Source organism: Mus caroli, chromosome 9 (genome assembly GCF_900094665.2).
Source record: "Mus caroli chromosome 9, CAROLI_EIJ_v1.1, whole genome shotgun sequence".
NCBI lineage: Eukaryota > Metazoa > Chordata > Mammalia > Rodentia > Muridae > Mus > Mus caroli.
In genome coordinates, this window is record NC_034578.1 from 17659079 (window position 1) to 17679907 (window position 20829).

General features: G+C 45.4%; 1 protein-coding gene and 1 pseudogene across 6 annotated transcripts in view; one reads left to right on the forward strand and one right to left on the reverse strand.

The window, feature by feature from the left end:
• Smarca4 (SWI/SNF related, matrix associated, actin dependent regulator of chromatin, subfamily a, member 4) overlaps nucleotides 1-20829 on the forward strand; it is a 91481-nt gene that overhangs the window by 34390 nt on the left and 36262 nt on the right. For all 6 annotated transcript variants that reach the window (XM_021172074.2, XM_021172072.2, XM_021172073.2 and 3 more), the window contains exons 12-18: nucleotides 1175-1305; nucleotides 1424-1481; nucleotides 9388-9509; nucleotides 12847-12997; nucleotides 14764-14927; nucleotides 19374-19440; nucleotides 20298-20408. In XM_021172074.2, coding sequence (XP_021027733.1) covers nucleotides 1175-1305; nucleotides 1424-1481; nucleotides 9388-9509; nucleotides 12847-12997; nucleotides 14764-14927; nucleotides 19374-19440; nucleotides 20298-20408 — 804 coding nt within the window. The remainder of the gene's footprint in view (nucleotides 1-1174; nucleotides 1306-1423; nucleotides 1482-9387; nucleotides 9510-12846; nucleotides 12998-14763; nucleotides 14928-19373; nucleotides 19441-20297; nucleotides 20409-20829) is intronic.
• Nucleotides 15754-16228, reverse strand: LOC110301566 (annotated as a pseudogene).

The following is a 20829-nucleotide window of genomic DNA, read 5'->3' on the forward strand; positions in this document are numbered from 1 at the left end:
TCAAACATACTGCTGTGACTATTAACTAGCCATTCCGAGGGATTTTTATAGGGGATATTATCTTAAGGTTTCAATTGCTTTGATAACACAACCAAAAGCAAGTTGGAGAGGGAAATGTTCATTTCATCTCAGGTTACAAATATCAGAGGGAACTCAGGATAGAAGGCAGGAGCTTGGGTGAAACAAATGATACAAAGACTGGAGGAAGCCTACTTTCTGATGGTGCCCAAGGCTGGACCATCCACAGTGGGCTTTCTGTATCAGTCATCAACAAGGATAATGCCCCACAGGCTTGCCCATAGGACATTCTTACGGAGGCATTTTCTCACTGAGTTCTCTTCTCAGATGACTGTAGCTTTATCGTATTGACAAAACACTAGCCAGCATTGAAGTTCTCTTGAATTATTCTAAAAGAATGTGGGTTGCCATATTGCAGCACAAAGCCACTGTCGGGGGTTATAGTATTTTGTTTTATTTTTATTATTTGAGACAAAGTCTTACTGCCTTGCTGCAGCTGGCAACCTGTGTCGGCCATTGTGCCTGAAGCACAGAGCCGCTTTTCTAAGCCATGGGGGGACTGAAGGCAGCAGTCTCCCCTTACACAAGTGAGCTTTAGGGGATGGTGCTGAGTCAGCACTGTAGCACTTTCTCTTCTAAGTTCCTGGTGCCAGTGTCACTCTGCTTGTCCCTGGCCTCATACGCTTTTTAGAGTTGTGTGTCTGTGGAAAATTGAGATGAAGGGCTACAGAAATGGCTTAGCAGTTGAGGGCATTGACTGGTCTTGCAGAGGACTTGGGTTTAATTCTTAGCGTGCACATGGCAGCTCCCAACTGTCTATAACTCAAGATTTAGGGGATCTCATGCCCTCTTCTGGGGTTCCTATTGGGGTGACAGGCACATATATAGTGAACAGAAATACATAAAAGCAAAAAAAAAAAAATTTTTTTTAAATATAACTGAGACTCAGCCCGAGCATTTTAATGCAAATTTTAGGGTAGAGAAATGATCAGGCCTCAGCCCTTCTTTACCTTCAGAGTCATGGATGTGCCTCGTCTCCTGTCCTCCTTGGTTTCTGATGCTGTAGCTCAGACCAGTCTCCTTCGTGTGATCTCTGCATTTGGGTCCCGGGGTGGGAACTGGGGAGTCTTTGCTCCTGACAGTCACTTTCTTGCAGCCTCTGGATGAGACCAGCCAGATGAGTGACCTCCCTGTGAAGGTGATCCATGTGGAGAGTGGCAAGATCCTCACTGGCACCGACGCCCCGAAAGCCGGGCAGCTGGAGGCCTGGCTTGAGATGAACCCAGGGTGAGTTAAATGCTTCCTTTGTGGGACTTGCAGCATTTGAGGGCCAGATCAGGTTCTAGGGAAAGTAAAGCTGCTACTTGCAGGCAGAGCTGCATCCAAATACTGCTGTTTTTCCTAGGTATGAAGTAGCCCCCAGGTCAGACAGTGAAGAAAGTGGCTCTGAAGAGGAGGAGGAGGTAAGAGACCACTTTGTCTTAACTGTTGTTGGGGTTTCCACCTTGTTTGTGGCTGTCACCCTGTGGACTGTGCCCTTGTGCCTTGTGTGCTGACAGGGCATGGTGTGGCAGGGGCAGCCACAGCTCTGGGCTTGCCTGGAAGTGGTGCTTCAGAGCTTTGCTAACTTGTAAACTGTTTCCATTCAGGGCAATCCAGTTTAATCATTTTCTCGGTTGCACTGGCCACATTTCAAGCGCCCAGCATCACTCCTCTGAACGCTCTGCTGCTTTTGCCCATTCATCAGTGCTGTGATTGAACAGTCATGAGTGCGTGCTCCATATATGTGGCCGCCACGCCTCTCAGTGTTCTCTTGCTCATGCCTCTTGATGGCTCCTGCCTACATCTGTTTCTCCCTGGGCTTTGTGTTCCCCTTCTCCCCACATCATTAGGCTGATGGAATGCCATCTACTTGAGCCTTCCCTGTTGAGTTGCTGTGTTAGAAAGAGGACTTGTGGTTTTATGTCTCCTGGAGTCTAGAGGGCCACCTGCCTACATAAGAGTCAGTTTTAGGTGCATACGTATATATTTAAGCTGTTTGTTTGTTTGTTTCAGATAGGGTCTTGCTATTTTTTGTACATTCTGGCTTGAAGCTCAGACATGCATCCTCCTGCCTTTCTGAATGCTAGAGCTATACCTGTTACTACCATGCCCTGCAGAGAATACTTTGTTCTAATTTAAACAGCTTCATTGAGATCTAATTTACATAAACTGGAAAGTTCAGTTATTTCTTAGTTAACATATGGAACTGTGGCTCAGCTCCTCACCCAATCAGAAAGCAACCTTTAAGCTGTCTGTGGCTGTCTGCTGTCCCTTCCCTTTATGCCCAGCAAGTCACAGAACTGTTTGTTTGTTTGTTTGTTTGTTTGTTTTTTATTTCTTGTTGGATGAGTTTTCCTGTATAGCCCAGGCTAGCTTCAACTTAGTATCCTCTAACTTGAGTCTCACGAGTACTAGGATTACAGCCATGTACCCCACACAGCTCACCACTCTGCTTTCCATCTCCAGATTAGCCATTTGTAGACTTGCTGCAAATGGAGTCGGAGCACCAGTGTGTGGCATGTTATCGAGGTTCATCGTGTGTTCTGTGTAGTAAGAACTTGATCTTTTTATTGCTGTGTTGTGTTCCATTGTATAAATATACCACATTTTGTTTACCTGTCCACCATCGGTTGACACTTGTATTTCTGTTTTTACTATGAATAATTATGTTGTGAACATTTGAAAACATGGTTTGTGTGGACATATGTTTTCATTTTTCTTGGGTAGATGCCTAGGCGTGGAATTGCTGGGTCACGTGGTAAGTTTATGTTTACTTTCTAAGACTGCCAACTGTTCTCCAAAGTGGCTGTACCATTTCACAGGTTCCAGTTTTTCCATGTCCTCACCAACACTTGGTATTGTCTGTCCTTTTCCTTATGGCCATTATAGTGGGTGTGTGGTGGCATCTCATTTGGTTTTCATTTGCATTGCCCTAGTACGCAGTGATGTTAAGCATCTTCATGTACACATGTGCACCATCCAGCCATCTTCCTCAATGGAAGTCTGCTCAAGTCTGGTCTTAACTGGGCTGCTGTCCTAATGAGCTCTCAGCCCTTACTTATTCTAGATACACATCTCTGACCCAGTGTATAATTTGCAAATATCTTCTCCCAGTATGCTTGGTTTCTCACTCTTTGTGTGTGTGTATGTGTGTGTGTGTGTTACCTGTAAATATATAAGTGTAGGCACACAAACACCAGTGTGTATGTAGAAGTCAGAGGACAGCCTGAGATGTCCATCCTCACCTCTACCTAGAGCCTGGAGCTCTCTTTACTGCTGTGTACTACAGGTGAGCTGGCCCACATGTTTCTAGGGATCCTTCTTTCTCTGCCTCCCATCTCACCATAGGAGCACTGGGATTACAGACATGCAGTACTGAACCTGGCATTATGTTGCGTCTGGGGATTGAACTCAGGTCCTTACACTTGTGTGCGAGTGGCTCACTCATGTAGCTGTCTGTCCAGCTTCCAGCGTGTGTTTAGTGGTTTCTTATTGTCTCTATCACTCTGTAGAGTGAGAGTGATTGCTCCTGTACTCTTGATTTTGGTAATTTAGTGATTTGTCTCACTTCGTTGGCTGATCTATGCTTAAATTATTGAAGTAAGGCTTTTGGTTTTGGATGTAAATAGTGTTTAAACTTATATGATTTTGGTTTTAGACTTAATGATTTTATTCATGTGTGTATGTCTTGTGTCTGCTGCTGTCAACAGGAGCCAGAATAGGGTATTGGATCCTGTATTGGAACTGTAGTGCAGGCAGTTGTGAGCTCCCACCGTGCGCACAGGGATTTGTACTCACAGCCTTTGGAAGAGCATTATGTGCTCTTAACAGAGGAGCCATCTCCTCGGCCCTACACCTATATGTTTATCCCTATTCACCCTTGGCTACATTTCATAAACGTGGGTTTTGAGATCTTTTTTCTTACTGTGTATCACTCAGGCTTGCCTTGAACTGTTAGGCGGGGCTCAAACTCCAAATCCCCCTGCTCCAGCCTCCCAAGCATGGGTAATTAGAGTTGCATGCCATGGTGCCTGGCTTCATAAATGTTACTTTTTTAGCTCCCCAACTCCCCAAAAAATCCTAAGCATTGTACTTGCTAGATAAGCATCGCTGTGTGTCTCATACATTTTAATGTCTTTGGCTTGTTGTTTGTTTATTTGTCAGGGAGTTGGTTTTGGTTTTTGTTTTTTGTTTTTGTTTTTGTTTTTTTTTTTAAGACAAATTTTTTGTTTGTTTTTGTTTTTTGAGACAGGGTTTCTTGTGTAGCCCTGTCTGTCCTGGAACTCAACTCTGTAGACCAGGCTGGCCTCGAACTCAGAAATCCGCCTGCCTCTGCCTCCCAAGTGCTGGGATTAAAGGTGTGCGCCACCACTGCCCGGCTCGAGACAAGTTCTGTTTATTATGTAAAGCCACTCTAATTCTCTGTCTTAGAACTGACTTTGTAGCACAGGCTGGTCTTGAACTCAGAAATCCACCTGCCCTTGTTGTCTCCAGTGTTTTTGTTTTTGATACCGGGTTGAAATAGGGCCTCACATAATCAAGAGAAGTACTCTGTACCACTGAGCCCTAGCCCCAGCCACTGTTTTTTACTTGTATATTTTTGGCACTCAGGAAAGTTTTATTAAAAGCAAAAGTATGCACACATACACATGACACACAAAGGGAATCCAAACCCAGAATCCTGATATTTTAATTAATTTTGTTGTCAGTTGATCTGAAATGTGAAATACTCTCTAAAACTTCCTCTAACGTCTGTTATCGTGTGTGATGCCTATGAGTAAGACTAGGCCTGTGTGCTATGTGCATGTGGAGATGGGAGGACTTCTCCCAGGAGTCCGCTCTAGATCGCTTACTGTGGGATCCAGAAATAATACTTGGGCTATAGGATAATGTAATACCACTGTGCTTTTGGTTATTAATTTGTTTTCTTTCTGAATTTTCCTTCTTTTCTCTGTGTATGAATATATGCAGAGGTGAGCATTTGAGGCGGTTTTGCTCTGTTTTCCAGGCTGCCTTGACCACATGGTGATTCTCCAACCAGAAGTGTGGCTTTATCCTTTCTCTTTCTCTCCTCTCCTCTCCTCTCCCATGTACAGCCTTTTTCCATTAAAATGATTTTTGTTGTGTTTGGTTTGGTGTGCTGGGTTTTGTTTTTGTTTTTAAGTTTACTATAACCTTTTTTGTAAATGTTTGTTGGAGCTGTGCATTTATTTAGTAATATCTTTGTAATCACACAGATACAGTAGGCATCTTACTCCATTTCATAATTTTAAGTTGGTTTTGTTTGCTTGTTTGTTTTTCAAGACAGGGTTTCTCTCTGTAGCTCTAGCTGTTCTCACTCTGTAGATCATGTCTTGAACTCAGATCTATCTGCCGCTGTCTCTTAAGTGCTAGGATTAAAGATGTATACCACCATTGCCAGCTAAGTTGGATTTTTGAGATAGGGACCTAATGGTTCAGCCACAGGGAATATGACACTCCCAGTGATTATGAACCCATGATCCTCTTGCCTCAACTTCCTGAGTGCTGAGATTGAGCACAGTATTCTTGAAATTAACGCATTATTCACTCTGAACCCTTTGGAAGATGTTAGTATAGAAGTAGTAAGTGAAAGTGTTTTTATAGCAGTTTACATTCATGGGTATATGTACCATTTCTGATGCTCTTGTGGGGTTTTCCAAGAATGTGTTTTATTGTGTGTCTGAATATATGCATGTATGTGCATGCAGAGTCCTGAAGAGGGTATCAGATTCCTGGAGTTGGCAGGTTTTTGCCATGACTAGCTCTCATGAGTGTGTAGTAGGCACTCTTAGCCTTAGTACTATCGCTGTAGTCTCTTCAGGTGATGTTTCCCTCCAGGGATTTAAATTATCCGGTAGCATGTCTTTGGTTTTGTGTGTTGTGTGGTAGTGGTTGGTTGGTTGGTTGGCTCTTTTTCACAGTTTTGCTGGGGATTGGTCCCAGGTCTTTATACAGACAGGCAGGTGCTCTACCGCTGAACCACACCCCAGCCCTCTTAGAAAAATTTCACAGTGTCTGTCTGCCAGCAACAGGTGCTCTTCAGTCTCTTTTTCTGGGGTGCTTTTGTATTTCGGGAAGAGCAGTTTAGTTGAATGTGTCAGTCTTGGTTGACTGTCCCTCTCCTCTTTGAACATATGATTCTAACCTTAGTGGTTTGTTTTTGTTTCTCTGTATGCTTGGTTGTCTCTATTCAAGCGTGAGTGCAGGTGCCTGCAGAAGCCAACAGCGGATAGCTCATCCCCTGGAGCTGAGGCTATGGGCCCTTGTGAGCTGCCTGGCATGGAGGCTGGGAAGCGGACTTGGTTCTTCTGCAAGGGCCGGAGTATATGTTCTTACCTACTCGGGAATTTTTGCAGCTCCCTTGTCGGCAGATTGTTTCAGATGAGATTTCAGCCGCCTATTACCACTTCCTTTGTTACCTGATAGTTCAGTTTGTCTCTTTTGCCTTGTAGATTATCTGTCTGGTTTTTTAGTAGAGTCCACCCAAAGTTGTCTTGATATTTATCCTTCTTGCTGTGTGTCCACCTTGTCTGTGAATTATTTTCGTTTTTGTCAGAGTAGGAAGTGGATAGATAATCTGGTTGTGCTTTGTGGTTCCTTGTTGATTGACTTGAGCAGATGCCCAGCTCTTCAATGGCTCTGTACACACACTACAGATAGTCCTGCTTGGAACAGCTCTGACAGATGTGGACGGCCAGGAACAGCTGAGTGCCTTTTCTTCTTATTTATATATTTAGCTCTTTGGTTGTTTTTTGTTTTGTTTGTTTTGTTTTAGATAGGATCTCACTATGTAGCCCTGGCTGGCTTAGAACTGGGTATTTAGACCAGACTGGCCTCAAACTCAGAGATCTCCCAGTTAGCTCTTTCAAAGGATTATGACGCCTCCCCGTCTAGGACTATAGCTGACATAGGATTCTTTGTTGCTGCAGTACACACCAGGATTTAAAGCAAGTTGGGGAGGAAAGGGTTTATTTGATCTTAAAACTCCCAGGCCACAACCCATCACTGAGGAAATTAAGGGTGGGAGGTCAAGAGGCTGAAGCAAGACCACAGAAGATTGCTGTTTACTGGCTTGCTTCCAGGCTCATGCCACCTGTCCTCTGGGTGTCGTGACCAGTGGCTGAGCTTCCCACAGACATGGCCACAGGCCAGTCTTATATCACCCCAGTTGATATCTTTTCCCACCATGACTCTAGTTGTTGTCAGGTGTCCCAAGCTAACCAGCACAGTGGCAGATGTCTAAGGGATAGCATTCCTAAGTTCATTCTAGGAACTCTTGTTTTCGTCACTGTGGGTACTGCTACTTTTGACTTAGCTCGATTTATTTTCCTAGTTCAATTTCTGGTTCCCTATAAAAAGATCCTATTTCTATGCCACTTATGAGTGATGGGTCCTAAAATAATGTGGCAGAAATTATATGCAAACAGTGGAGCCAGTGAGCAGTCTGTATTCTGTCATGGCTCTGTGTTCAAGGCAGTGCATTCCAGAAAAATGCTGTTTTTATGTCTTCCTAAGATAGTGTATTCTCAGGGCCCTTTTGGTCTCTGCATGTGTACAACTCCACCAGTCACATTCACATCTTCACAGGTAGAAGTAGCATGTACTGACCTTGGCTGAGATTGCCACCATTTTTCCCTGAGGTAGGCAGGGCCACCACTGCTGCCAAATGTTAGAAATGCTCTCAAACTTGGGGTCATAACCTGTACCTCAAGTTAGGTCTGGCCACCTGTCCTCAATATGCCAATTAAAAGAACCACGTTAAAACTGAAAAGAAGAAAAGGATATAGTCAATGTCGCTACCTTCAGAAGATGGATAAGAAAACCAGGAACCCTCTCAAATCTGTCTTCAGGATCCTGACACAAGATCAGAGTTTAAAGGACCAAGGTTGTGCACACTGATCAGTGCCTATCAAGGTGTGGTCCTCCCACCACTGGCCCATCATTGTCTGGGTTTCAGTCTTATCCTGTCAGTGGTCTGACAGTTATTAGGATTGTTTCAGAGCTCTTTCTAAGAGACACATTACTCTTGGGGCTCTTTCCTTTAGCATGAGATTTCTGGGAAAATTTCCTTTTCTTTGGAGTCTATTGTTTCAGTAGTTAAATAGACTAGACACATAAGTGTTTGATTTGTTTTGAGGATATCTTTTATTTCTACCAGACTGGATACAGACTCTGCCACCTTGGCTCCCAACCACAACAGACTTTATATTGTTGGTGGGCTAGACTGAAGAGCCCAGATAAATAGAGTGCAGTCTCCTGCTTTTTTTCCCCCAGAAGTTAGCGGCATTTCCAAGATGAATCTGCTGTGCTCTAACTCTTGGAGCTTGAATGGTCATTTGTTTTCAATTTTGTTCATTTTGTATCTTCTGGAAAGAGAATCTCCTGACCTCCTTTAGCAGTTTGCCCCACCCCCTGTCTATTTCTAGCCACACTGTACTTCATTAGATAGCTGCTGCTTTTCTGCATTTGGTGATGAGAGCGACCTCCTTGTTCCCAGTGATTTGGAATTGTGTCGCATGGTGTGGGGGGTGGGGGGAAACTTGTCAGAGTTTGATTAGAACTGTTTAACAGTTATGTAAAAACACATTTTGTACCATTAAGGTTGAACCTTCCCGTGTGCTAGGCAAATACTTTCTCACTGAGCTATCTCCCTGGTTGTTAATCTTCATTCCAGACAAGATCCAACTACATTGCCAGATTACTCAAATAATAATCTGTATTCCTCAGGTTCCTAAAAACTGGGGTTAGAGCCATGTGCCAGTTACATACAGGATTTAAAAATCTCTCTAGCAATGCTACGAGAGTTGAAAAGAATCTACTGTGAACCTGCAAGGTTCATATAGGAGAACAAGAGTGCTCAGTACTGGAAACGCATTCCTATGTATTTGTTGAACATGGTCTGCAGAATTCCAATGTCAGCTGCTCGGTAAACGCAGGGAGGTCCTGTAAGGAGATAGCATCCAGTGAGCTCACTGGGAAGGCTGTGTGAGCTGAGATGCCTGTTGTCTCTAGATGAGCAGAACCTGGAGGTAAAGCACACACATTGGTCGTGAAGTCAGCTGTGAAACTGGAAAGCTGTTTGAGTTGGTAGCGTGTAAAGGTGTGGTGGCTGCTTTGGAGAGCAGCAGCTACAGAGATTCCCAAGATACCCTTGCAAAGAACATGCAGTCTGCTAGGGAAACTAAAGGCTTACCCAGCAATTCAACGGGAAGGGCAGGAAGAGGCAGACACCACTGCATTGGGAAGGAACATCTCTTCCCCTGGGATTGCTAGGGAACCAAGATGACGTGGCACCTCTCTTGGTAGGAGGAGGAAGAGGAGCAGCCTCAGCCCGCACAGCCCCCTACACTGCCTGTGGAAGAAAAGAAGAAGATTCCAGACCCAGACAGCGATGATGTCTCTGAGGTGGACGCCCGACACATTATTGAGTAAGGGGTCCCCATGTCCTCATCTGCAAGCTCTCTTTAAAGTGGCACCAGAACAAGTGGGCAGAGTCCCCGGCCTTTCCCTTTCCATTGTGCTTTGTGTCTGTCATGAGATTGTTCTCCCTAGGTGGCCTTCCCAGTCCTGACACAGCCACTGAAGGGCCACGTTTGTTTCCTACAGACTTCATTAGTCTCTGTGGTGACTGACATAGAAAATGATTCCTTGCTAATTATAAGCTGTGGAAGTGCAGCTGGGCAGCCACACAGCCCTTGTTCCCAGAAGCCTCCTGCTGGTTCTGCCAAGAAACCTGTCTGGTCCTGTGTCCACTTCCAGAGAGAGTGGCTACATTCTCTTTCCTTTTTGTTTTGTTTGCACACATCCATCCAGGCATTGTGGTGTGCGTGGCTTCTCATCAAGCATTTGTCCTGGGATGGCCGAGTGTCTGCAGATGTAGAGAGCTGCTCCCATCTTGTACAGCAGTATTACAGCCGCATGCTCTGCTCTCTGTTCTCTGCTCACCCCTGGTGTTGTGTGTGCAGGGTCTCTCTCACATTTTGCTCTTGAAACCACAGTTAAAATTTAATGTGTTGATTTGATCTTTGTGGTAAGAAGTTGATAAGAGACCATTATAGAGAAATAAGATAGATATGATAGAGAAATAAGAGTACTCAAATCTGAAATGCTCCAAATTCCAAATGTTTCCATTTTCACAGCAGTTTTTATTTTCTGATGGGAATTGTGAAATTAAGATCTCTATAGATACTACACCAGCTGAAAAACTGCAGAATCTCAAACACATAAGAATTTCAGATAAGAATGTTCAACCTTGTGGTGGCTCATGCCTTTAATCCCAGCAATCCTGTGTCAGCCTGGTTTGTAGAGTGAGTTCCAGGACATTCAAGGCTACACAGAAAAACCTCTCAAAAAACAAAACAACAACAAAAAAATATTTAACCTTGGGCTGGAGAGATGGTTTAAAGGTTAAGGGCGGGGTTGGGGATTTAGCTCAGTGATAGAGCGCTTGCCTAGCAAGTGCAAGGCCCTGGGTTCGGTCCTCAGCTCTGGGAAAAAAAAAAAAAGACAAAATAAAGGTTAAGGGCACTTGCTGCCTTTACAGAGGCCTGGATTCAGTTCCCAGCACCCACATGATGACTTCAGCCATCTGTAACTCTAGCTCCAGGGAATCCTCTGACTTCCATGTGTACCACACACACACACGCACGCACGCACGCACGCAGTACACATACATACATATCAGCAAATACACATAAAATAGGTGAGTCTTTAATAAAAGAAATTTTGAGTGCTGGATCAAAGACATGTTATCCCTATGCCTGATTTTGTTTTATTTATTTATTTTTTTTTAAAAATTTTAAGATTGGATCTCATCCTACAGCCTATGCTGGCTTTCTCTCTCTCTCTCTCTCTCTCTCTCTCTCTCTCTCTCTCTCAAAGATTTGTTTATTTTATTTATATGAGTACACTGTAGCTGTCTTCAAACATACCAGAAGAGGGTATCTCATTACAGATGGTTGTGAGCCACCATGTGGTTGCTGGGAATTGAACTCAGGATCTCTGGAAGAGCAGTCAGTGCACTTAACCTCTGAGCCACCTCTCCAGCTGCCTATGCTGGTTTCAATCTTAAAATTATTTTACTTCCTGAATGCTGGAGTTATGTGTGAATGTAACCATGCTACACAGTTTAAATGACTTTTTAAATGGGAAATAAACAGCCATTGAAATGGTTTCTCTGGTAAAGACACTGCCAGTCCTTAACAATTCAGTTACCTGAATTCAATTACTGAAAACCCATATAATCAGTGACAAAGGCATGTATCCTGTATACACAGTCAAATTTATAATTGTTAGAAAAAGAGACTTTGCTGGGCAGTAATTGTGCACGCCTTTAATCCCAGCACTTGGGAGGCAGAGACAGGCAGATTTCTGAGTTCAAGGCCAGCTTGGTCTACAGAGTGAGTTTCAGGACAGCCAGTGCTATTCAGAGAAATCCTGTCTGGAGAAGGAAAGGAGGGAGGGAGGGAGGGAGGGAGGGAGGGAAGGAAGGAAGGAAGGAAGGAAGGAAGGAAGGAAGGAAGGAAGGAAGGAAGGAAAGGAAGGAAGGAAGGAAGGGTGGGTCTAAAGAGATGGCTCAGCACACACCACTCTTGCAGAGGACCTGGTTTTGGTTCCCAATACCAGTGCTGACTGGTTCACTATTATCTGTAACTTTAGCTCCAGGGAATCCAATACCTTTTGGCCTTTGAGGGCACATTTACTCATAAACACAGAACCCCTCTGCCACATAGACGCATAATTAAAAATCAGATCTTTTTTTTGGTGGTTTTTGTTTTTCGAGACAGGGTTTCTCTGTGTAGCCCTGGCTGTCCTGGAACTCACTTTGTAGACCAGGTTGGCCTCGAACTCAGAAATCTGCCTGCCTCTGCCTCCCGAGTGCTGGGATTAAAGGTGTGTGCCACCACGCCCGGCTCAAATCTTTTTTAAAAAAAGAAAAAACAATTATTGAGCCAGGAGTGAAGTAGATACCTGTAATTCCAGCGCTTAGGAGGTAGAGGCAGGATTAGGCCAGTATGGTCTATGTAGCTAGTTTTAGACCACTCATGGCTACAACAGTGAGACTCTGGCTTTAAAAAAAGAAAAGAAAAAGTAGAAGGGGAAGGGCCCATGAGCTGGCTCTGCTGGCAATGGTGGTTGATGTTGATGTCAAGCCTGAAATCCTGAATTTGGTCTTCAAAGCCCACATGGTACAAAGAACCAACTTTGACTCCCACATATCTGTGGTGGTGTGTGTACACTCTTATATACGCACAAATAGACGACGTTTTAAAACCTCAGAAAGTTAAAATAAAAAGTTCTTGAGCCAGGTCCTGAAATGTGTGGCTTAGGATGGAGAATGGCAGATTCAAGGCCAACCAGGGCTACCCTGTCATCAAGACCCTGTATCAAGATTAGGATAATCTTAAAAAACAGCAGCAAAATGAGCTTAGATCGTCTCAGACAGGTCCAGTTACAGACAGTGCTGGTGTCTGCAGCTCAGTGTGCTAGGTGAGCAGCTGCTCATTTAATTAACACCAGTGCATTCTGCCATGAGGAGTGACAGGTACCCACAGTAGACCTTGTTGATGGGCTTGGGACCTATGTCGTCTCAGAGACGATCATCTGGCCCTTAGTGGGTTAGAATCAGCTGCTGCCTGTGGAGTGGTTCCCACCTCTGTCCCTTGCAGTTTGTAAGTCACAGACAGAGGCAGCTGATGTAAGCTAGTGGCAGTACATTGTCACAGACAGGAGCCTGTGTCCTCATACAACATGTGCTCCCTCCAGGAACGCCAAGCAAGATGTGGACGATGAGTACGGTGTGTCCCAGGCCCTTGCTCGTGGCCTGCAGTCCTACTATGCTGTGGCCCATGCAGTCACAGAGAGAGTAGATAAGCAGTCCGCCCTCATGGTCAACGGTGTCCTCAAACAGTACCAGGTAAGATGAGGCAGCTGGGAGGCTGGGTGGCTGGGTGTTGAACTTATAGGCAACAGTTACTTTTCCTGAAGAGCCACGACTTTTGTATCTGGTTTTGATGTTGTCTCTGAGAGAGGGTCTTAATGTTTATTCCAGGGTAGCTTCGAACTCACTATGTAGACTAAACTGGCCTCAAACTCAGAAGAAATTCATCTGTGTCTGCCTGATTAAAGGTGTTTAACACTACACCCAACTAGTTTCCTCGTATAAAGCAGCTGTGGTCAAGTATGCTCGCTGCCAGAAGGCCTTAAAACTTAAATAAGCTGCCAGGCGCCAGGCATTGTATGAGCTCAATGCCCTCAGAGAGCCTCTCTCTGTACAGGCATGGACCTCACATAGATGCTCTGCAGCATGACTGGGATCTGAAGTTCCCTGGAACTCTGACTTTCTTCTGAAAGTAGAGGAATTGCCCTTTTTTGAGGAGGGTTTTCTATAAGGGTGAAAAGATCATGGCTCCACTCCCAGCTTGTCTGGGAAATTTTCTTTATCATGTGTTCAGGAGAGTTCCAGGACAGCCTGGTCTATATATAGATGGAGTTCCAGAACTACCAGGGTTATACAGAGAAACACTGTCTCAAATCAAAATCAAAACAAAATCAGAATTGAGATCTCTAGAACTGACGTGAAAGTGAAAAGGTTCTATGGTCCCAGCACTCAAGGTAGAGACAGCATCTCCAGCAAGGTGGCTAGCTAAATGTACCAGATTATAGAGCTCTGGGTGCAGTGAGAGATCCTGCCTTCACATACATATGTACATGCGTACATGGCCTGTACGTCATACACTTTCAGAACAGAAGTTTTAGGTGACCCAAGTTTTAGGTGACCTATATTTGGGAGCCATTCAGGTCTCCCTGCCCAGCACATGTGTCTTTTGAGTTCTTCTTTGTCTTCTAATCCATGCACTGAAGCCTGTCTTAAGCCTGGGTTTGAATCTCTGCACCCACTGTAGTGGCTCAAATCTGTGAGTACAGTCTCAGGGGATCCTGTCTCATGACTTCTTACATCCTCCAGGGCTATCAGACACACCTGTGGCACCTGCAGGCAGAACACTCACATACATAGAGTAATGAAATACGTCTAAAACGATTAATATATTTTTAATAAAAAATAGGTCGATTTCTGAGGTGGCATCTCATTTGTGTGGTTTCTGTGACTTCCATGTTGTGCTTTGATTGGGGCCAGAATGTAACAGTGAGACCACCAGCCACATTTTCTGACACTCGTAAAGACCTGGAGTTCAGAGTGCTTAATGAGTGACTGAATGTGCAGTGAGGACTGGGTTAGTGTTTGGATGAGGACCGTACATGGTGCAGAAGAGATATAGTCTATAGCAAAGGCAAGAAAACAGGAGAGCTGGTGTCTCTGCTACAGCGTGTTCCAGCTAGCAGAGATGGAGAAGTGGGGCATGGAGAAGGCTGCAGTGGTTTAAAGGTGTTTCTGTTGGGAACACATCAAGAAACATGTAGTCTTTTTTTGATAGCTTTTACATTGTTGTTAGGTGATAGTAATTGCTATTCTTTGGCTTTCATTAAAACGTAAGCAAATAAGTAAAGCAGAAGTGTTTGTTGTATAGTCATCCTTACCCAGTGGCTGTGATTCACAGGAAGTAGGGCTGGCAGTGAGCACACACCAGGAAAGTGGGGTCATCCAGGGCACAGGATCTTGGAGGGTAGCCACAGGTAGCATATTTGTTGTGTGAACTTGGTCCTTACATTTTGCCCTTTCAGATCAAAGGTTTGGAGTGGCTGGTGTCCCTGTACAACAACAACCTGAATGGCATCCTGGCTGATGAGATGGGGCTGGGGAAGACCATCCAGACCATTGCGCTCATCACATACCTCATGGAGCACAAGCGCATCAACGGGCCCTTCCTCATCATCGTGCCTCTCTCGTATGTATGGGCCCAACTCCATTCACAGCCTGGTTGCTGCATGGGTTTCTTTCTCCTGCAGGGTGGAAGTGGATTGTCTATAGAATGTGCCACAGGGTTGGTCTAGAGCCTCCCTGTGACCACCTTCCAATTCTCTTCACGTGATCTTCGCATCGTGGCTATCTTCTGTCTGTCTTCACTTGGTTGTTTCTTAAGTACAGAATAGCATGAGATATTTCTTCAGTCATGTCTGCATTTGGGAGATACATCAACCCACTACTGCCTGCCTCTAGGTTGAGAGGCAGGGCTGTGGAGCCCACCCATATTTCTTGGGTCAGCTCTTAGATTTCTTTAGAGGGAATTGATGGGGCTACTTTTGGCTGTTAAGCAAAGATTGTTGTAGTCTCTTGTGTCCTGCATTGGGCCCAATGTCCTCTTGTGACATATTTCAGCACAGCACAGGTGCTTGATTTTTGTGTGGCATCTCACAGAGTGTCCCACTCACCTCTGGCTTTCCGCAGTTCTGGAAATCTGTTGAATTTAAAACAAACAAACAAAACCAGTTCATCTGCCTCAGCCCTCCCTTGTGCAGGCTTTCCTTTGTGTTGGCATAACCTAGGTCAGGTTTCTGGCCCCCGAATCCGTTCCTTGCATCAGGGGTAGTCTATTCCTGCTGTTTCTTTGTGTGACTGGGCCTCATCCTTGAGCACAGTTCCTGAGCTCACAACCACATGTTCATTCAGAGACGTTAGTTTCAAATCTTAGTCCTTTTGTTTGGTTTTGGTTTTGGTTTTTCTTCTTTTTTTTTTTTTTTTCCTGGTGCTAGTATTTTATTTCTTTCTGTACATTAGGCCATGAATTCGTATGGAATGGGCTCCAACAGCTCAAGCTCTTTTCCGTTAGTCCTGTGCTTCTCTGGGTGGCGCAGGCTGGCGCTTCAGCTGCGCCCAGGTGCCCTTCTCTTTGGCTTCCTTTTTCTTCTGGTCGTTCTCCTTCACCCGCTTCAGGAAGCTGTCCCTGCTCTTTGAGTGCTTGATGTGTTCAATCCGCACATTGATCCTCTTGGCCAGAATTTTGCCCTTAACCTGCTTGTTGACAATGATGCCCACGGCATGCTGTGTGACATTGTAGACTCTTCCGGTTTTGCCGTGGTAGCACTCATGGGGCATTCCTTTTTGAACAGTGCCCATTCCCTTGATGTCTACAATATCACCCTTCTTGTAGATTCGCATGTATGTGGCCAAAGGAACAACGCCATGTTTCCTAAAAGGCCTAGAGAACATATACCGGGTGCCTCTCCTCTTTCCCTTTGTGTTCGTCATTTTGGCGAGTTACTGGAAGATGGCTGCGGCGGCCGAAAAGCGGTTTTGGTTTTTCGAGACAGGGTTTCTCTGTGTAGCCTTGGCTGTCCTGGAACTCACTCTGTAGACCAGGCTGGCCTTGAACTCAGAAATCTGCCTGCCTCTGCCTCCCAAGTGCGTGTGCCACCACGCCTGGCTTCAAATCTTAGTCCTTTACAAGTTTGAGACTTGGGCAGGAAGTTTGTTCCTGGATTGGGGTTTGTCTGAAGTCTCTTGAGGTTGTATTCCACTCACTCCATGTGTCAACAAAAGCCTGTAAACTGAGAATTTCCTGTTTATTTGTTTTATCCATTTATTTATTTTTTACTTACTTTACATCCCACTCACTGCCCCCCAACATCACCCCCTACCCCAGCCTTTCCCCTGATTCCTCATCCAATTCTCTGAGCAGGCAGGGTTCTTCCCCCCCCCGCCCCCCCCCCCCCCCCCCCCCCCATATCCCTCCAGGCACTTTAATTCTCTGCAAGGCTCTGTGTTTCCTTTCCCAAGGCAGCCCAGCCAGAAGAACATATCCCACGTACAGGCAACAGCTTTTGAGCTAGCCCCCGCGCCACTTGTTTGGTACTCACACGAAAACCAAGCTGCACATCCGATACATATGTGGGGGAGACCTAGGTTCAGTGTGTTCTTTGCTTAGTGGCTTAGTCTCTGAGAGCCCCAAGAGTCCAGGTTAGTTGATTCTGTTCGTCTTCCTGGTTTTTTGTTGTTTTGGGTTTTGGGTTTGTTATTGTTGTTGTTGTTCAATACAGCCTTAGCTGTCCTAGAACTTGTTTTGTAGACCAGGCTGAACTTGAACCCAGAGATTTCCCTACCTCAGCCTCCAAGTGTTAGAATTACAGGTGTGCAGCCCCATTCTCGGCTCGGATTTCCCTTTATTGTTTGGTGGTGGCCTCCTGGCCTTAGCTGATGCCCAGTTCCTTCTGCCACTGGAGACATCACAGCCACCACATGTCCCTGTGGGTCCTCCATGGCTCCTTCTTTGTATGCTCTTTGTAGTTCTGCCACTAAGAAAAGGTGCCTTTTTCTGTCCTTAGCTGAATTTCTTAACGTGAAGACTCATGCCTTTGTTCTCTTGGGTGACAGCAGCCACAGACTCCCTGAGAGGCCCCTGTGCTTAACTCTCAGCTTCCCTTTGATTTGTCTTTTGTTCCTAAGGTGCAGTGACAATGAGGGACCAGTGCTGGCCTGATGCCATAGAGTGCACTTCAATCTCAGTTACTTCCACTAGTTTTGCACTTGTGTTTGTTATTCTGTCCAGGCTCAGCAGTTGTTAGAGCTTTTTTATGGCCTGTCATGGTTCCTCCATTTTTCCATAATTTTGACTTTGACACATTTCAATTGTTATTTATATTTTAAGACAGACTCTCACTATTTATCCCTGCCTAGTCTTGAGTTCAAGATTCTGCCTCAACTTTCTGAAAGCCTCTTCACTATTTTTTGTTGGAGATGTTGGGTATGGAGCCAGGGTTTTAGAATGCTAGGCAAGTGTTCTGCCAATGCACCATACTCCAGGCCAGTGCTGATGTATATTTCTCAGACTCCTGCTCCATCGTCACTGTGGGTACCTTGGGGTTTTCTCATGTCTAAATGGTCCCTTTGGCTGTGGAAGTGAAGTACCCTCTTTCTCCTTCTTTGTTGTCCACACCATGCTCATAGCAACCCTGACTGTGCTTCTCAGACAGGTTCACTGCTGGGGACTGTGGTTTTTTTACTACGTTGTTGTATTGAGTGCTCAGAGCTGTGGATGTGGATACATAAGCAGCATCTGGAATCCTTCCCTTTTGACATTCCATGTGTTATCAGTAGGCATATGTGTTTTATGGGTTTAGCCTATTGGGCTTATTTCTTTTGTTTGTTCATTGTTCTAACCTGGTCTCTTAGCTACAATCCCTACCCCTGTATGTAGCCAGTTCTGCCTGGTGTTAGAGCACGTCTTGCTTTTGTCCAGTTGATTTCCCCTGGCATCACTTTCCATTTCCTGCCCCAATTCTGGATCAGCTCATGCCCTAAGGAACCCCATGAGGCTGAGACAGAATAATATTTACAAGATTGAGGCCAACCTGGGCAGCACAGTGTTCCAAGCTTGTCTGAGATATAAAATGAGGAAAGGATAGAGAGATGGCTCAGGGGACCAGAGTTCCATTCCCAATAACTAAGTGATGAACCTACTTCCAGCTGCATGGAACTGTAGGTATAGGAGGTCGTGCTGTCTCCTGATGTTCTCAGTCTCTCTGAGTCACAACAAGCAACTGATTCCCAGGCTGGCTGCTTTGCCTGATCCGCACAGCTTGTAGTGAGAACCTCAGTTATTTTACCATTGCTGTGACAACACACCATAACCAAGGCAACTTACATATTCTGACTTAGGATTTCAGAGGGTTAGAATTTATGGTGGCAGAGCAACAGTATGGTGGCAGGAACACCTGAGAGCTCACGTACTAATCCACAAGCACTAGGTACAGAAAGACACTGGGAATAATATGAGCTTTTGAAATCTCAAAGCACACACCATTAGGTGTGTCAGAGTGTGTAAGGTGTGTAAGAGTGACACCTCTTACAACAGACCACACCTCCTAGTCCTTCCCAAACAGTTCCAGCTACTGAGTACAAATATTTAAATATATGACCCTATGGGGCCATGCTCATTCAAACCACCACAGCTTTCCATTGTCATGGTTAGAGTGCTCCTTGCTGCCTCATCAGTGGGTGTGACACTGGACACTGGACCATGTTTCCTGTATTCCCATGTGTTAAAGCCCTGGCTGGCACTGGGAGGCCAGCCACATGTGCTGCAGTGCATCTGTAGTATCTTACATATCCACTCACCATGGTGCCTGTGAATCTCCACTAGGCTGGCTGCCTAAGAGCCACTCTTGGCTCTGCCCTGGGCCAGCTGTACCAGTATCATATCTTTGTGAGTGTCTGTTCTTTCCACCTGGAACAGGGTGTCTTCCCTCTTTGGGTGCTGCCACTCATACTCCCTTCTCACTTCTGTGCACAAAGTTCCCATTGGACACAGAGTTTACTGTGGCAGTTCTAAAGACCAGGCCTGTTGTCTTCACTATTGCCTAGCATAGAACTTGACTGTCCCTTCCTTTCCCTTCAGGACACTGTCAAACTGGGCGTATGAATTTGACAAGTGGGCCCCCTCTGTGGTGAAGGTTTCCTACAAGGTACGTCACAGGCTAAAGAAGTGTCCTCCAACTTGTTAGGAGACACAGTCTTGACCAAGGAAGGTGAAGGTGCACAAAGAGAGAAGCCAGTGTGTGTTAGAGGCACAAGGCTCCCAGGCTTGGTGCTCATTTGATACAGAGGTGGTCTTCATGGTAATGTAGAATGTATAGTTTCTTATTTTGAGGCGCATATATTTTTTTTAATTTTAAGTCATTTTAAGTTTTATTTATGGAACATTGTTTCAACAGTATTTATCTTATATGAGGACAGAATAAACATAGACCATTGGTGTGTCATAATGCTGGATGTTGTGGGTACCTAGCCAGGCTTGTGCCAAGCATCAGGCCCAATTCAGATTAATGCATTAGGAAGAGGCAGCCCTCCGCTATGGGCATCGGAAACTAAGGTAGAAAGGAAACCAGTCCACCAACGCATGCCACTGTTTACTTCTGCCTCTGGCTCTTCATCCTGTGCCTGTGGTGTAAGGATGCTGTTGCTGTGTGCAAGAGCTTGATATGTCCAGAAAGTAGTCATGGAGGAGACTGGGGACTAGAAATGAGGAAGGACCAGGCAGTGAGGAGAAGGCAGAAGTGATTATGCTGGCTGTTGCCAGGTAAAGTAGGGGCCCTATCTCCCAGAGAAGAGACTCATGTTTGGGACCTAGGAAGAGGGGACTTGATCAGACCCTAGGAATGTGGCTGAGGATGGTGCAGGTAGCAGTTTCCCACTCCTCTCCTGCAGCTGACATTGTACGTGGCTTGGTCAGAGCATGCTGGCAACCTTGCCCAGCATCATCCCGGCTTTATTCTTGAAGAACACTATTCCCAAGTCAACTGTTTACATCCTGTCTTTACAGGGCTCTCCAGCTGCAAGGCGAGCTTTCGTCCCGCAGCTTCGCAGTGGGAAGTTCAACGTCTTACTGACCACCTATGAATATATCATCAAAGACAAGCATATCCTAGCCAAGGTAGCGTGTCCTCATGTAAAACACAGCAGGCCGAGGGCTCAGGCTGCCTAAGGATCTTGATGCCTACTGTCATACCTATGTCATAGCCCCTTGCAAGTGATCCCTCTGTATTTTGTCCGCATGATATACACTTGTATAAGGAAAGCCATGCCCTGGCTCCCTCAGCATCCTGAGTGGGCCCTAGTTCAGATTAGGATCCCCCATAGAACCTGAATAAGTGCCACTCACCCATCTCCCAGGACCTCAGTGCAGAAAGACTCGACTTCACTGTGTCTCCTCACCTGTGAAGGGACTTATCAGTCTGAGACAAGGCCTTGTATGTGGTCCTGGTGGGCCTCTCCCAGGGAACATTGACTGTGGGTTCTGGAAGACTCTTGGGGGAAGCAAGCGAGGGTGAGCAGTGAGTAGGTACAGGGCTGGA